The 12,418-nt window shown below is 53.6% G+C and overlaps 2 protein-coding genes across 2 annotated transcripts in view; one reads left to right on the plus strand and one right to left on the minus strand.

Moving 5' to 3' along the window:
• CDS1 (CDP-diacylglycerol synthase 1) overlaps nt 1-12,418 on the plus strand; it is a 113,314-nt gene that overhangs the window by 52,766 nt on the left and 48,130 nt on the right. The gene's annotated exons all lie outside the window — the stretch shown is intronic.
• On the minus strand, nt 755-5,758 carry NKX6-1 (NK6 homeobox 1). Its single transcript, XM_065061866.1, has 3 exons — nt 4,509-5,758; nt 3,679-3,851; nt 755-2,646 (listed from the first exon to the last, which is right to left on the minus strand). Exons 1-3 carry the CDS (start codon nt 5,110-5,112, stop codon nt 2,395-2,397), a joined length of 1,029 nt encoding a protein of 342 aa, XP_064917938.1. The 5' UTR covers nt 5,113-5,758; the 3' UTR covers nt 755-2,394.

A 12,418-nucleotide genomic window follows, 5' to 3' on the forward strand; every position in this document is an offset into this window, starting at 1 on the left:
TTCCCGTGGCAGTGGTCCCGAGATTAGTTATTGGATCTCTTCCTAAAAAAAGTCCTCTCCTGGAAGAGGGGGAGGCTGCGCCTATTCCGCCGAGCCTGATTTGGCTTCCAAAACTTGTCCGAAAAAGAGGAGGCCAGTGAGCTCATGTGAATAACCTGCTCTTTTCTCCAGCGCCCCAGACAAAACCAACCTAACCAAGCGATCAGAGCTGGGCAGTTTTGGTTTTGTCGTTTTTTTGTTTTTTTTTTTTCTTTTCCGTTTCCAATTTGCCGGTGCCAACTTCAACCGGTGGCCAGCTGGGTCTCTGTGTAGCGGTAAATTGACTGGAAAGCCTCGGTCGGGCTGCAGTCAGCTGGAAAAGGGGACAGCGTACGTCGGGGCTAGCGGTGGTCACGGCGGCCCGGGGGCACACGGGAGGGTCGGTCCCGCCGTGTATTTATTTATTTCTCATGGCCCCGCCAAACCCGCGGGGAAATCGTAAGGGCGAGAGACGGCAGATACGTGTGGGAGCCCTGGAAAGCGCCCGCCCTTTCCCTGCCTGCCTTTGCAACTCGCCGGGAAAGATTGGGGAGGGGCAGGGGTCGGTGAGCAGCGATGAGCAGCCCGGTCCGGGAGAACCCGGGCAGCTGCGCCGGGACTCGCTCCCTCCTCCCGGACCCGGCCATTTTCTAAACCGAAAGCGGAATAAAATCCTGCTCTGCCTTTTGCTTTTCTTCTTCTTTTTTTTTTTTTTTTTTTTTTTTCCTTCCAATGGAGAAAATTATTCACAAATTGATGGACGAATACTTATTTATTTATTTATTTATTTTCCCCCAGATTTGATGATTTGATCGCCCCTTTCTCTCTCACGTCGGCACTTGTGTTTGCTCTGCCGCACCCGGGAAAAAAAACGATTGTTTCTGGTCTGTTTAGATATGGAAATGATCGCGTCCAGATAATGAGTTTCAATTTAACCTAGCTGTTTCGGTATTGGGTCTAACTACTACTCTAGACCCTTAGCCGGGATCTTATTTTATTCGCCGTTTGCTTCTCGGAAAGCAGTTGCTTTTCCATAATAACGGTAACACTCTGTCCTCGATAACAGCTTCTGTTGCTCGCCGCTTAAAAAGTTAATATAGCCTAATCTAAGCTGAGGCGAATCGCTCCGGGGCCCGAGTGGAAAAGCTGCCTGCCCACTCACAGAGGGACCGGCGAGGGCAGGAGCCTCCAGCCCTGTCCCCAAACAAGCCGCCGCTTATCTTATTTTTATCTTTCTCCAACCCCCACAACAAAGTAGACAACTTCCATATATTTTAAAAAATAATAATAATTTAAAAATGTAAAACAAATTAAAAACCCACTATTGAAACTGAACAAGAGATTGAACTTTTTTTTCTTCCTGTTCCGTCGGTTTCATTATTTAATCTCTGATGGGATCAGATTATCTCTACCCTTTAGTGAAGGCAGCAGACGTCTTTAGACTGGTTTAATTGATTTATCGTTTGTTTTGTTTTTGTTTTGTTTTGTTTTTTTAACAGAAAGTGCATTACATTTAACTGGTCTTGCAAAGGACTTCTCTTTACAAACCGAATTATTTTTAATATAAATTAATAAATGTTAAGATGCTATATCACGATATATCATCGTTATTAGCTTAAAAAAAAAGGGAAAACATTTACATTCTATAGTAGTCCTTATGATACAAAAGAAAACACACTTTAAATTCAATTACAGCAACTAAATGAATTTTATATTTTGACTGAAAGTGGTTGTGACAATTCCCACCAGCTACTTTTTCAACACGCGGTTGATCGGAAACGGTGTGAGTGAAAGCAAACTCTGTCCCTTCGTCCTCTCCCCCCTCCCTCTGCACGACACCGGAACAGAAAGTGTTTCAAAAATACTAATAAATAGCACGCGGGCCCACTGCAGTTTCGGCCCGAGGGAGGAGCCGGTGGCAGCCACGGCGGCTTTTTTTCTGGGCGGCCCAGTTGCCGCCCGTTTCGGGGCTCCGGGGGTGCCCCCGGTGCCGCCCGGCCGCGGCGGCGAGCGCGGAGCAGGGGGACGGCGCCCCCAGGCCCCACTGTACAAAAAAAGAAGGTATTTTACATTTTAAATATTCACAGTAAGGAACGCCTATGGTCGCGGGTGACTCACGGTTTATTTACAAAGAGCCGGCGACAGGCGGCCGCCGCACTGCCGGGAGCGGGACCCGGGCCGGGGCAGCCCCCGCCGCTCTCCGCCGCCTGCGACCCTACAATAACACGTGGCGCCGGGGGACGGGCGCGCCCGCTGGGGCCCCGCTCCGCCGCAGTCCTCTCTGCTCCCTCTCCGGCTTCTCCTCCTTCTCCCGGGCGCGTAGAGTCTAGAAAAATAGATCTGTACATCTCCGAAAGCGGCGGCGGGCGGAGCGGGCTAGGCGGAGGCCTCCCCTTCGGGGGGGTGCAGCAGCAGCCCGCCGCCCCCCGGCTTGTGTTTCTTCAGCAGCTGCGTGATCTTTTCGTCGTCTGAGTTGGGGTCCAGGGGCTTGTTGTAGTCGTCGTCCTCCTCCTCGTTCTCCGAGGCGCCCTTCAGCCGCTCCGTCTCTGAGTCCTGTTTCTTCTTCGCCGTCGCCATCTCCGCCGCGTGCTTCTTCCGCCACTTGGTCCGTCGGTTCTGGAACCAGACCTGTCCCCACCGGCACAGTCACCATCACCAGCACCGTCACCACCACCCTCATCACCCGCGGCCGCTCGCCTCGGGCCGCCTCCGCCCCGCTGCCCCGTGCGGTAGTGACTCCCGCTTCGACAGCGAGGAGACAATTTCCCCGTCAACGAAAAGCAGCCGAACCCGGTGGCACCACGCTGCCCGCAGCCTGAGTCACCCGTTCCAGCACGGGTGCCCCCCCAGCGCGGGCGAACAGCCACCCCTACCTTCCCCGAGGTCCACAGCGAGCCCGGGGCGTTCCCTCCCCTCCCGCCCGGAGGTGAAAACACACATTTCAAGCTGGTCCTTCCCAACCCACCCCTGCCCTACCAGATGCATTTCTTCTCTAGCAGGGGCCTGCTAGGGGAGTGGGTTATTTTCATTGTAGGGACTACAATAATTTATTCGCAGCCGTTGGGACATTTGCAGTGACAAAGGAGAGTCTCTAGATCAGTCTGAAAGCGTGAGGACCACCGAGAGGCCCCTCTGGACGAAACCGCCATGTATCCCTGCAAATGCCTGTCCGGCTGTTCCCAGAGGGCTCAGCCCGCGTTCTCAGTTCCTCACACCTCCCCTTTGCCCACAGGTCCGAGTTTAACTAAAACGGAGAGTTTGGGGTGGGACAATACGAGCGAGGTGCGTGGTCTCGGCAAGGCGGTTTTGTGTAAGGTGCGTCCAGAGACGCATCCTGACCCCAAGCTCCCCATCATTTTCCCAGCCCGGCGGCCACCCCCCGTGGCGTTCAGGCTGAACGCATCCGGCTTCTCAGTCTTTCTTGGGTTTTTAAATAAGATACGCTTTAAAATATCCTTCTCAGCCCCGCCAGTAAGGTAATGAACGGTAAGTTGCCGGTAACTGCTAGGGAAGCCCTCGCCGTGTGCCTGCGGGTCTGCCGCCCCGGCCCCGCAGCAGCTCCAGCCGCCCGAGACGAGCCCAGTTCCCGCGGCCCTTTGGTGGGAGCCGGTCGCGCTCCCCCTGCCCCGCACTGCTCCGTGCGTCAGCCGCTCCTCTCACCTTGACTTGGCTCTCCGTCATTCCCAGCGAATAGGCCAGCCGGGCTCGCTCCGGGCCAGCCAGGTATTTCGTCTGCTCGAAAGTCTTTTCCAGGGCGAAAATCTGCTGGCCAGAAAAAGTGGGTCTGGTATGTTTTCTCTTTCCGTCCTTATCCAGCAAAATTGAGCCTTGATCTAGCAGGTGGGGGAGAAAGAGGGAAGGCACGGAATGACACATTAATTTACGGATTTGGGAAACCGCTTCGCTTTCAAGCGACCCTGGCAGACGCGGTGGGGGTTCTCTGCAAGGGAGAGTCTGTAACAAAACTGCTGCCTGGACGAGGCGGCGGCGCCAGCCTCCCGGCTCCCACTGATTATTTTTTCCTTTAAGGATCGAAAATCTGAGCCGACAAACGATATCATTTTCCAGAAAAACTGCAGTCGGTATAAGCCAGCGGTAACGGAAAGTCCCTCTCAGGGAAAGTTTGTGCGCGCCCCTAGAATCAGCTCCGGCCCAGAGGCTCCCCAGCGGGGACGGTGAAAGCAGCTGCAGCGCGACCGCCTTCCTCCGAGAGGGCTCCTCTTTCTGCCAGCAATAACGGACATTTTACAGGATTTCGCGCTGACCGAAAGGGAGGGATAAAAGCAAAGCACGCTTAATAAATTTTAATTTTTTTTTTTTTTTTTTTTAAAGTGAAGCCAAGCCAGCGCCCTCGGCGGCGGCCGGACCTGGAGGAGATGGAGGCCGGGAGGGTCTGGCCGTGATGCAGGGGCGCTGAGACTCCCCAGCACCGCGACCGGACTGCCGGCAAGGATTCGCGCGCCCGCTCCCCCGCGATACTGGATACTCACGGGGGGCGCAGGCGAGGCGGGCGTCCCTCCAGGGCGGGCTCTGCATCACCCCTGGCCAGAAGATCGGTGTCCGGCCGGGCAGCTCTGCCAGCGGCTTGGGGTAGCGTCCGGCGGCCACGGCAGCGGCGGCGGCTGCTGCGCCGGGGCTGAAGTAGAGGGCGGGCGGCGGCGGCGGCGGGGGACTGAGGCTGCCGAAGCGGGGCAGACCGGCCAGCAGCCCGGCGGGCGCCGCCGAGGAGGCGGAGGGCGAGGCGGAGGCGAGCGCGGCGCCCGGCAGGGGCATGGAGGGCCGGCTGAGGATGTCGTTGATGCCGTGCGGGGTGGCGGCCGACAACTGCGGCGGGGCCGAGCCCAGCGTCGAGAGTCCGCCCGTGGCGGCGGCAGCGGGCGCCTTGAGGCCGGGAGAACCGAGTGGCGGCGAGGGCGAAGCGGAGGCGGGCGAGGCGGAGGCAGAGGAGGAGGAGGCGGGCCCGGCGGGCAGGGGGTACGTGGGGTACAGCGGCGCCTTCATCTCGGCCATGCTGTGCAGGGCGGCCAGCGGCGGGCTGCCCAACAGGAAGGCGCCCTGCCGGGGCGCGCCGTCCATCTGCCCCAGCGCCAGCATCCCCGCACCGCCGCCGCCGGGCCGGGGCGGGGGGCCTGGCCAGCCCCTAGCGCCGGGGGTCCCCGGCGGCCGGCCCGGGGGTGCCGCCTGCACCGGCGCCGCGCATCCAGCCCGAGGGGGGCGCCGCCTCTAGCAGGGTCCTGCGCGCCCGAAAGGCGGCTCCGCCGCCCCGCCGGGCATCGGGGCTGTGCCTTGGCGGCCGCTCCCGGGGAAAAAAGCGGTGCCGCTGTCGGTGGATCTATATATATGTGTATAAGCGCAGAGTCCGTGCGTATACACGTATATATCTCCTCTCTCTGTATCTGCGAGGAGCTGGGGGCTCACAGCGGCGTGGGGGCCGTGCTTACCGCCCCTGTCTCCTCCCCGGCGCCCCGCATCCCTCCCGGCGCGGCTCCCGCTGGTTGCCGGCGCGGCTGTCGGGGCTGAGGGCTCGGGCGAGGCTCGGGGCGCACTGCCGCGCTGCCCCGCTCCCTGCCTCCTTTAGCGGGGGCTCGGCCGGCAGCGGGCGCGGCGGCGGCGGCGGCGGGCGGGGGCGGGGCGGCAGCCGGCCCTGCCCACCCGGGCCGCGCCCGCCTTGCCGCCAACTTCGGTCTTGTCTTGCACTCCGCTTCTCTTCTTTGCTCTTCTTTTAGTTTCTCCTTTCCTTTCCTTTCCTTTCCTTTCCTTTCCTTTCCTTTCCTTTCCTTTCCTTTCCTTTCCTTTCCTTTCCTTTCCTTTCCTTTCCTTTCCTTTCCTTTCCTTTCCTTTCCTTTCCTTTTCTTTCCTCTCCTTTCCTCTCCTCTCCTCTCCTCTCCTCTCCTCTCCTCTCCTCTCCTCTCCTCTCCTCTCCTCTCCTCTCCTCTCCTCTCCTCTCCTCTCCTCTCCTCTCCTCTCCTCTCCTCTCCTCTCCTCTCCTCTCCTCTCCTCTCCTCTCCTCTCCTCTCCTCTCCTCTCCTCTCCTCTCCTTCACTTTTTCTTCCCCACCTTCTTCTTCCCCACCTTCTTCTTCCCCACCTTCTTCTTCCCTTTCAGGCCTTTTTCTTTTTTTTTTTTTTCTTTTTTTTTTCTTTCTTTCCTTCTTTATTTATCTATTTATTTATTTATTTATTTATTTCTCTCTCTCTTTCTCTCTTTCTCTCTCTCTCTTTATTTCCCTTCTTTCTTTTAATTCTCCATTTTTCTCTCTCTTTCCTTTTTCTTTTTTTCTCTATTTCTTTCTCTTTTTGTCCTTCTGTTCTCTTTATATATTTCTTATTCTCCTACTTCCTTCCCTCCTTCCCTCCTTCCCTCCTTCCCTCCTTCCCTCTTTTTTCTCTCTTCCTCTCTTTCTTCCTCTCTCCCCCCACCCCCTTTCTGCCTCCCTCCCTCCCTTCTCTTTCTGTCTTTCTCTCCCTCCCTCCTTCCTTCTGTCTCTGCCCCGGGAACGACTCAAGCGGAGCTCCTCGAGTCTCAGCCGGGCCTGTCCCCGGTGCCGCCTCCCTGCCGCCGCGGTTCCGGAGCCGTCGGGACCCCTCTGCAGCGGTGCCGACCCTGCCCGCCGCTGGGTCTGCGTGGGTGCTTTGTACCCGCTGCAGGTTGGAACCGCATGTTCTTCCCGCCGGCCCCTCTCGCCAGCCCCACAGGGCGCCCGGCCACCGTCCGATGTCACACACCCGCGGTAACGAGGCCCCCGCGACACTCATCCCCAGCGCCTGGGGCTGGAGTGGAAAAAATCCCAGGTGGCCCCTAAAGAGCGTCCCACGGAGAAAAAAAAGCCCTGCAAAATCACCCTAAACAATTTTACCCTGTGCCCGAGTTTGTGTCCATACAGGGAGCTCTGTTTCCCCGAGCGTGAAAAAAGGGGCTGGTGTGTTTCTTTTCTTTTTTTTTTTTAATTACGGATCTGAGATAAAGCAGAAACATGTTAGTCCTCGACCTCCGTCGGTGCTTCTGTGTATTTCTCGATATCTCCTGTTGCTCGGAATTGTTTTACTTTGATTTACAAAGCAAAAAAAAAAAAAAAATCATTTGAAGAAAGGGTGCGTAGAGCAGGATCTTGCATCGCTGTAACTTTTGTATAGCCACACAAACTGCGCATCCGAGAAGCTCACCTTTAAGTTTCTGGGTTTGGTGTTTCGGGTTTTTTGTTTTGATTTTGGTTTCTCTGTTTTCGTGTTTTCGTGGTTTTTTGTTTTTGTTTTTCCTTGGATCTCTTCTTAAATATTGAAAAGGAAAAAAAATAAATTTTTCTGCGCCCGGCCGCGGCAGCCCCAGGCGCGCCGAAGCTCGGCTCGGGCAGCGGACGTGAGGAGGGGGGAGCCTGTCCACCGATTTGCATTTTAATTGGGGGTAGAAAAATTAACCGGGGTTTGGAAGCGTAGAGGCAGGCGCGGGACGGTCCCGCTGTGTGTCCAGCACCTAGGGGAGCTGCAGAGCAGACGGAGCAGGGCCGGGGTTTGCACCGGTGTGACTCGGGACGGGGAGGCCAGGGACTCCCCCCCAGCCCCAGACCCGCTTTCACCCTCCTCGTAACGCCCCGAGGGAGCTCCGGCGGGGGCGGCCACCGACAGCGGCGGCAGCTTCAGCCGCGCTCCGCGCTGCTAGCGGCGGGAACCGGGGCCTGAGGGACGGATCCAGCCGCCCCATGCCTTCTGCAGTGCGGTTCTGCCAGCCCCGACGCCTGCTCACTTTCTGCCCGAAGCTCCTGTTCTGCCCGAAGCTCCTGTTCCGCCCGGGTCCGCCGTTCTGCCCGGGGCTGCCTCGGGCAGCGGGCGGCGCCGGCGCAGCGCTCAGCCTCCACCGCCCGCCGGCTCCGGGCAGCGGTACCGGCTGTTTTCGCTCGTTCCGCTCTTCCTTACCCGGGAGTTCACCGCCCAACACCTCTCTGGACTTGTGTTCTAAGGAAAAAAAATCGAATCAATCCCTCCCGCACAAACCGCTTCTCCTTCCTTCTTTCTATACTGAACGAATGGCATCTTGTAAAAGAGTGTTTATTTGGGGGCCACCTCATGCAACTCTTTTCCTAAAAATAACATCACAAGTGACATGGCGCCAATAGGGCTGACCCGTCCCTGAGAATAGTTCGCATTCAAAAGCAGCCGTCAACATTAGCTCTCTTGTGCGTCTTTAATAACTGTCACCCAGAAATATTTGAAAACATTTAGTTGCTTTCCCATACTCAGTTTTTGTTTTCCATGAGCCGAGGGCAGGTAAAGTCACCGAGACGGCAGCCGGGGACTGTGCTGTCCCCCTCGGCAGCTGAGCAGCGGGAGTAAAATGCACCCGAATAACAAACTTCACAAATGCGGTGAACAAACAGCGGCCCCAAAACGCCCCGGCCAGTACCGAATGGAGTCACTGCAGCCTGTTCGTTCATCCCTGGCCGCATTTCACTCATTTCACTAGATCTGATCCGTAAGCACTCCACCGCCTTGTTGCAGATAAAGCAACTACCAAGTTAAATAACAAAAGACAGAGGAGCCGCCGAGGGAGCCAGGGGGTCAGGGCAGCTCCCGCGGAAACCCCGCTGGGCCTCGGGGAGGGGGGCTGAGTTGCGATGGAGACCCCAGTCAGACAGAGCGGCTGAGAAGAAGAAACGTGAATTAAGAAGAAACGTTGTTGGAAAAAAACGTTGTTATTTGCTTGCTCGTCCGAGGCGTAGGAAGCAGTGCTGGAGCAGCTGTGCCTCTGAAATTCACGTTGGCTGGAATGATCACAGCATATCTGAAAGGAAAACAAACAAACAAACTAACAAGCACATTTTAGTGAGCTTGGAATTAAAAGGTCCGCAGTGCTCTGGCGGAGTAGGGGCAGATATTCTTCAAGCTGGTGAGACGGGTACCTGAACTGCAGCTCCCTGCACGCTTCCAGCTGCAGTGTCCGGCCGTGCCCAGGGTGGTGGCTCTGAGGGAGGGCTGGCTCTGCCCTGTCCAGAGCCCTCTCAGCCGTCCAGCAATGGGGACAGATGCCGGGGACCCCACCTTGGCCAGCTTTTGCCCTGAGAAGTCATCATGAGCAGGAGAGGGTTCTGGCTGGCTGCGGGCAGGGAAAGGAAGAGCAGATCTGCTACCTCCTGGGTTTTTTTTGTTTGTGTTTGGTTTTTTTTATTATTTTTTTTATTTATTTATTTATTTATTTATTTATTTATTTATTTATTTTAATGACTGTTCATCACGAGCAAGGGGTGGTTGATTGTCTGGTGATTTACTGACAGTACAGGACAACACCTTCCCACAGAAAGTCTGGGGCTGAGGGAATAAGGGTGACACTACTAGAGGGAATACTGGAAAGAACCTGAATCAAGTAATCACTTTATTTAGCAAATAAAATGCCTTGCCGTTGCTGTATGTTCCTCGTTGCAAGCAAGTAGTCAGTTACTTTCTTAAAGTGATGGATAGGCATTTAGACACCTTTTTGTTGTAGCAAAACTGTAAAGCCACTGAATAATTTCTTGTCTGCTCTACATGGTGGAAAAGAACTGAGCCAGGAAATCCAAATGCTCTTCTGGGTGCTAATTCCAACTCTTAATCAAGATCTGATTACCAAAAAGGAAGGCAAAGCATAAAAATGCTATAAAGATTTTAAATTTTTCACTCTTGTCCATAATTCAGGCACAAATATGTCCATTATGGCATTCAATCTAGCAGGAAAATAGTGATGTTGTTGCAAGATTCCATACAGCAGGGCCCCTGCCAATGGTGATGAATAATCTCAGTCCATATGCTAGCTCTGTATAGCTCTATAGCATGAGCATGCACTCATTCTCTTTTTGCTTCCTCAAAAACACAGAATATCTGCAGAACAGTAAAAGCTAATTAAAAATAGTTAATAGGTTAATCACACTCAGTCTTATATTTATCTAATGCAGAACACTGATTCTTTAGTGATGTAGCTTTGAAGCATTACCACCAGCCAAGAAAATGAATCAGACATTTAATGGAGATGTGGAAACGGAAATTTCTTGTAAGACTACAAAATCGCAAGCCAATAATACACTAAAATATAATAAAGTTATCATTAAAATTCCACGCATGAAATGCCATCCTCTGTGTCCTCTCTCGCTAGGTGATAAACCAAGACAAAGCTGGCCAGAAAATTTTTTGTGAGCCAGGCCTTTGGATACATCTCACTTGCTTTTTAGCATTCTTGTCCCAGAGCGTCTGCCTGCAGACCTCTGGTGACAGCCAAAGGCAGAGGCATCGCCTTGTGGGCCCCACTGCGGGCACTCTGGGTTTCTCTTGAGAGTGCCAAAGGCCAAGAAACACTGTCTGCTCTACCTGAGGGTTTTACCGGGGACATCAACCTAGGACTGATATCACTTTGTGTTATTTATTTGGTCTGACCACACAGGAATGCTTTCTGTGGGTAACAGCTTTCCCTTTGCAGCCGGTGGCGGATTCTGTAAGCTCTGCCTTCCCTGGGGCCTTCCCGTCACTTCTGAGGACATGCTCATGTCACTTTGTTGCTGTAATTCTGCAGTCCCCACATCCTGGTCAAATTTCTGTATCCAGAATAACTGGGAACAGAGGCTGAGGCTGTAATAAGTGGAAACAGGACCTGGTCATCATCTCCTTGAAACAGCTGCAAGGAAAAGGAGGGTGTTGCTGCTTACAGTCACCTCTTTTGCTGTTTCAGTATTTGTTTTTCTTTTCTTAAATAAGATGTTCAAATATTTTCTGTATATGCAGTAAGGCGAAATATTTTTCTCCTTTCTGGAGCATTTGCTGGAGCAGAGTAGTATTTTTTTTTAGTTTTGATTTGTGATTGTTGGTCCAGCCTGACCCCTGCTGGGAGAAAGCCAGGAGGAGAGGATTACAAGAGCAGAGCGTCCGTCTTTACGGCATCCACAGGTTCACCAGAGACCATTCCTGACAGTCTCACTCCCCATTCCTCTCCCACCCCAGGCCTGTGCCCTGCTCAGGCTCCGCCCTCACTGCATGTTTCCCTCTCAGCAGTACAAGTCTCACCTGAAGTCTGTCCAGCCTACATTTCCAAAGGCAGCCCACAAATCTCCATTATGCTCCAGTGTTGAAGTGTTATATATTTATTTAATGTGGCCACAGGGGCACACTGCAGGTGCCCCCAGCACTCTGCTAGCATCCTGGCTCCTCTCCAATGCCACATAGGTAGCTCATTAAAACCAATGTTAATTTCTGGGAGACTTCAGATGCTTGGGCCTTGCCCACTCTGTCACCAAAGCCCTGCTAACAGTAGATGCATGGCATTACTGATTACTGGGGCTTCATTTATCCTAAGTAATTAGCACATAACGTATTTCTCCATGTCATAATGTTAGTTTATTCCTGCATGGTGATAACAAAAGCTGTAGCTAGCACAGATGTGCCCATGATGGAAATGGGAGCAGCAGCCCTGGGGACTGCAGCTGCCTATGCCCACCTCAGTCTGCAACATGGGTACTTTTAAGTGGCCTGCTCTATTTCCAGGTGGGCTTGGGGAAGCCCATGAAGACCAGACACGTGTGGCTGAGCATACACAGATGAGAAAACTATTTTGAAAACCTGCTATTAACCTTCATGCCAAAAGGTACCTGTTGTAGGCCAGACGTGTGACAGCAGGGACAAGGAGCACTGGTGCTCCATCTCCCTTATTTATCTTTGCCTAAGGGCTGTGAAGGTGCCACCCTTCCAAAGCTACCTTCTTTTTTCCTGCCATTGCTCAGTGCTGCACAGAACTTTCCCACTGTGCAGTATATGTGCATGTGAAGTGCGGATAAATGTCTCAATTTAGACCAAGCAGTCACCCATCATCCCCAGGCTCCCATTGGCCAGTCTGGCCACTCAAGAATGCGTACAGCAGCGAGTGTCCCCACGGCTGCAGGTGCTGGGTGTGGGTCCGGGCACTGCCCTGGCACTCACATGTACGTTTTCTCAATGTGGACAACCAGGTACACTGTCAGGCTAAAGCTAATGTCTGGCTTTACTTAGGTTTCGCTTTAACAGCAAAAGTGTATGGAAATTTAACTGGCATGGTTGGAGCTTTTATACAGTTTCTTTCACTCCGTGAGACAAATATATGTACGGTAGTCTATCGCTGGCCATCAATCTTGAAGCAGCCCCCCATGGAAATCAGCAAAGAGAGCTTTGCTTAGAAATTGTTGGCACGGGGTGGTCCAATGTCAAGGAACTGGAAATCGTTAAATTGATGATCTAAATGGGGATGGGAGGGAGAGAGTGGCAGCGCTAGCTATCATGTGCATATTTTTATGATTTTTAGAAAATCGTATTTCAGCATTTTCCATCACATCGAAGGCTGGCGGGGCTGCATTGATTAGAAGATTCAGACTAAATCACAGAGAAAATTACTGACAGCAGCGTACTGCCTAACGTGA

This window comes from Columba livia, chromosome 4 (genome assembly GCF_036013475.1).
Source record: "Columba livia isolate bColLiv1 breed racing homer chromosome 4, bColLiv1.pat.W.v2, whole genome shotgun sequence".
Classification (NCBI taxonomy): domain Eukaryota; kingdom Metazoa; phylum Chordata; class Aves; order Columbiformes; family Columbidae; genus Columba; species Columba livia.

Excerpts from the sequence above, each read along its gene's own strand:
- NKX6-1 (XM_065061866.1), bottom strand. The coding sequence starts at position 5,112 with ATGCTGGCGCTGGGGCAGATGGACGGCGCGCCCCGGCAGGGCGCCTTC. Across the intron at positions 3,852-4,508 it reads CCGCCTCGCCTGCGCCCCCC|ATCAAGGCTCAATTTTGCTG; the intron begins GTGAGTATCCAG and ends CCCACCTGCTAG. Across the intron at positions 2,647-3,678 it reads TGACGGAGAGCCAAGTCAAG|GTCTGGTTCCAGAACCGACG; the intron begins GTGAGAGGAGCG and ends CGGTGGGGACAG.